The 3,699-nt window shown below is 42.8% G+C and overlaps 1 protein-coding gene across 1 annotated transcript; it reads left to right on the top strand.

Annotated features, from left to right (window-relative positions):
* Nucleotides 1–254: 254 nt before the first annotated feature.
* On the top strand, nt 255–3,054 carry endouc (endonuclease, polyU-specific C). Its single transcript, XM_083916291.1, has 8 exons — nt 255–366; nt 572–628; nt 738–837; nt 921–1,032; nt 1,143–1,264; nt 1,787–1,899; nt 2,346–2,496; nt 2,604–3,054. The coding sequence occupies exons 1-8, from the start codon at nt 356–358 to the stop codon at nt 2,877–2,879; spliced, it is 942 nt and encodes a 313-aa protein (XP_083772417.1). The 5' UTR covers nt 255–355; the 3' UTR covers nt 2,880–3,054.
* Nucleotides 3,055–3,699: the final 645 nt, after the last annotated feature.

Raw genomic sequence — 3,699 nt, forward strand, 5'->3', positions numbered from 1 at the left:
CACATGGACTCGAACAGGCGACCCTCTGGTTCCCAGCCCAGTCACCTATGGACTATGTTTTCTCTGTGATCAGCATTTGTTGTGATCACTGCTGCAGCACTATTTGCATATTTGTAGTTCATGAACACATTTGGCAAAAGTGCATCAAGTCAAAGAGGCAGAGCGCCCTCTGGTGGCTACAGAGTCAAAGCATCAGAGCGGGTTGGCTCAGATTCGCGCATGCGCAGTTAAAGGACGCATATACCAACGCCTGCAGGATATAAAGTGCGGGTGGAGACCGGACTTATTATAGTGAAACAGACGAGAGAGCAATCAACAGTCTGAGCTGAAGGAGTGGAAGCTTGCAACAAGCACCATGGCTGCAAGGTACGTAAAACACTACTCTGGAAATGAATTTCATCTTTGTAGACAAGTTCAGTTTGACTTGTTGCAGTTTATAACTCTGTCTTTTATGATTGTGCAATAACAACATACACAAGGAACAAAAAGAGTAGATTAGGTCAGAGTGGAGTTCTTTTGTTTCCACTCTTTGGTGTATTTATATCAAATGTGTCAAATGTGTGATGTACAGGTTCTGTGGAGCCCTTGCCCTTCTCACTGTGTTTCTCAGTGGACTCAATGCATCAAGGTACAGTAGCCAATCAAATCAGAAATACCTCATGAGTTATGGTGTTTATTGAGTTTGCCAGTTTATGTCTGATTTCTGTATTTCTCCTCCCTGTTACTTTGTGTCTCAGACCAGCTGTAAACCAGGAGCTATCCACTCTTTTCAATGAGCTGTGGAGGCTGGATGAGAACCGCATGACGCCTGGGACAGACTACACAATCTCTGTTCAGGTATATGGAGCATATTCTCTATTCAAACTCAATTTGCCTTCTGTTTTTACCAAAGGTATATTATTGTGTTTTGACCTGTTCAGGGAAGAGCCAGTTATGTAAACCAGGGCAGCAATGTTGTTCAGGATTACGCCTCACAGCCTCTGTTCTCCAACGTCAACGAGATCAAACTGAAGAACACAACCACCGTCTCCCGTAAGTGTCTCTGTTAACAGACAGATTGGTTTCTCTCCTTCTGAGTCTAAAAAGAAAATCCAGTTCTTATGCAGACTTCACTGTGATCAACGGGGTTCCTGTGTCTGCAGGGTTCTTGAAACTCCTGGACAACTATGAGCGGTCCACAGGCACGGCCGAACGAGTCTCAACAGAGGAGCGAACAGAGACTAATCTCTTCCTGGATGCCGTCTTAGAGACAGAAGTCATGAAGGTACATTGAACACGTTACAACCAGTTGCATCTAACAAGCCCGTGCACATTTGAACAGTGTTGTTCCTGGTTTCTATTTCTATTTAACAACTGTTTGTTTTCAGTCATCTCACAGTAAAAAGATCATGCATATAACATTTGTCCTGAGTTTGTTGTTCTCCTACATTTTGTGGTTTTGAGACTGCAGCTGAACTCCAGAGGGAGTTTTGTTTCTTCCAGCCTCACTGCAACACTGAATACATTACTTCAAGATGTTAGAAAGAGAGAGAAAACATCTGCGCGCAGCTGTGGAATGCTGTGTTGGCCTGAGCTGGTCTCCCCAAGTGGAACAAAATACGGACATACCGTACTTGTGTGCATTCATTGTGCAGTATTTGGAAGAAAGGCCTGTTTGTTAGGTGGACCTGATGGTTGTAGTTGTTGACATCAGGACTCCAGAGGATAAGTGCACGTTTTAGTATTTGGTTCCATCTGATGATCAAGTTTGCAGGAGCTGTATGTGACTAATGTGATTCGTCCACAGCGGGCTCATAGGTATCTGGTGAGCAAAGGAAAGTCCAGCTCTAACCTGAGGCTCTTTAAGAGTCAGCTGCATCTGATCTGGTTCCACCTCTACCACAGACAGAGAAACACAGGGTGAGAGGCCCACACATCTTTGATTTTTTTTTTCTTTAACCTTGATTTAACCAGGAATACATTCAGAATCTCTTTTGCAAGGGAGTCCTTGTGAAGAGAGCAGCACGGGAGATCAACATAAAGTACACACTTGAAAACAACAACAAAACAATATGTCATTACATCATAATCACCAGCTGCGTTCTGTAAGAGGACATGTGCATTCAATTGTCAAACAGTCCTTGATCATAGCTTTAAAATCTCCTCGGGACATGATCCAATTCAAGATGACTCTGTAATTTATACCAGGACGAGGGTGCAGATGATCACGTCCCACTCATAATTAAATCAGTGTGTGGACAGAAAGCAATAAAAGAATTTACTACGATTGTATGAAAAGTGATGTCATTGTTGTGAAGTAGCTAATGTTTTGATTTCGATGCGTATCTCTGAACTAACACATTCAGCCTGGACTCCTCCGGATTCGAGCATGTGTTTGTTGGAGAGACAAGATCGGGCAACGAAATCATTGGTTTTCACAACTGGATCCAGTTCTACCTGCAAGAAAAAAGCACACATTTGGATTACAAAGGATACAAGGCCGGTCGCCATGACTTAGTAAGTAGTTTATCAGACAAAAGAGATGCATTTACTTCTGCAGCATCATCAGCTGCTGTCTCTGTCTTTATTTCTTTAAGTCAAAGTTCATGTGTTTCTGTCCACAGCCCGATCACGATGACCATGTTCTGAACCTCCAGTTCAGCTGGCATGGTATAGTGAAGCCCGTCGGCAGCGCGTTCATCGGGACCAGCCCTGAGTTTGAGATGGCGCTCTTCACCATCGTGTTCCTCATGAACACAGACAGGAGCACCACGGTGCTGGTGAACATCGACCAGTGTCAGATGGAGCTGGTGGTCATCAGACACGGACGCTCCCTCGGGACGGCGTACCCCAAGTTGCTCAGCAGCAACAGCAGACACATCAGCCAGCACGCGCACTGATGTGGCGGATCCTTATGATGTTCATGCCCAAGGATCTGACACACAAATGTGCTGTGGTTCGGTTCAAACGCCACAGAAATACTTAATGTACTGCATAGATGTGAGCGCATCTGTACATTTAATCAAGACCTTTGTAAACTTGATTGATTTGTAATAAAAACCTATTTCAATACAAGTGACTTATTCTTTCTTAAAATCAAATACTTAGTGTGTTTATGAAATGTCCTCAGCTAACCACATCCATTTTCTAATGCATTTATGCATTATTAACACTCCCGTGTTTGTGGAAGAAATGCTCAAATCCTTTTTTTCAGTAAAAGCGGCAGTAACAAAATGAACACTTTTAAATTATATAATTTTTCATAATCAGCTTTATACAAAGTTTTCTGGTGAAAAACGCAATTATGATGAATGACAGCGTGTTATTAATGTATTAACATAGGATCATATTTTAATCTATGTGCAAAATAAGCACATTTCTTTGTCAGAGCGTAACTCCAATGAGAGTTGTTGATGGTCTGTGTGGTCTGTGGATTACTCAGATCTGCTTTTAAGTCTTTTGAGGAAAGTTCAAGTCAGAACAAGTCTTCATCGGTGCCACAAGCTGCAGGTCATTCAGGTCTCTGGGTTCTGGCTCCAAACTAACTATACAGACACTTACTATATAATCATACTTAAAAACATGCATATATAAATTAAACACAGTTCTGTCTTCAGCTACAGAAAATTACAAAAAGCCGAACAGTTTCTTTGGTTCCGCCCGCACGGACGTGTTACAGTGGAGCACAGGAGAGGGACGCATGCTGGAGCGACTTCCGAC

The sequence above is a fragment of the Echiichthys vipera genome, assembly GCF_963691815.1.
Source record: "Echiichthys vipera genome assembly, chromosome: 7".
Taxonomy (NCBI): domain Eukaryota; kingdom Metazoa; phylum Chordata; class Actinopteri; order Perciformes; family Trachinidae; genus Echiichthys; species Echiichthys vipera.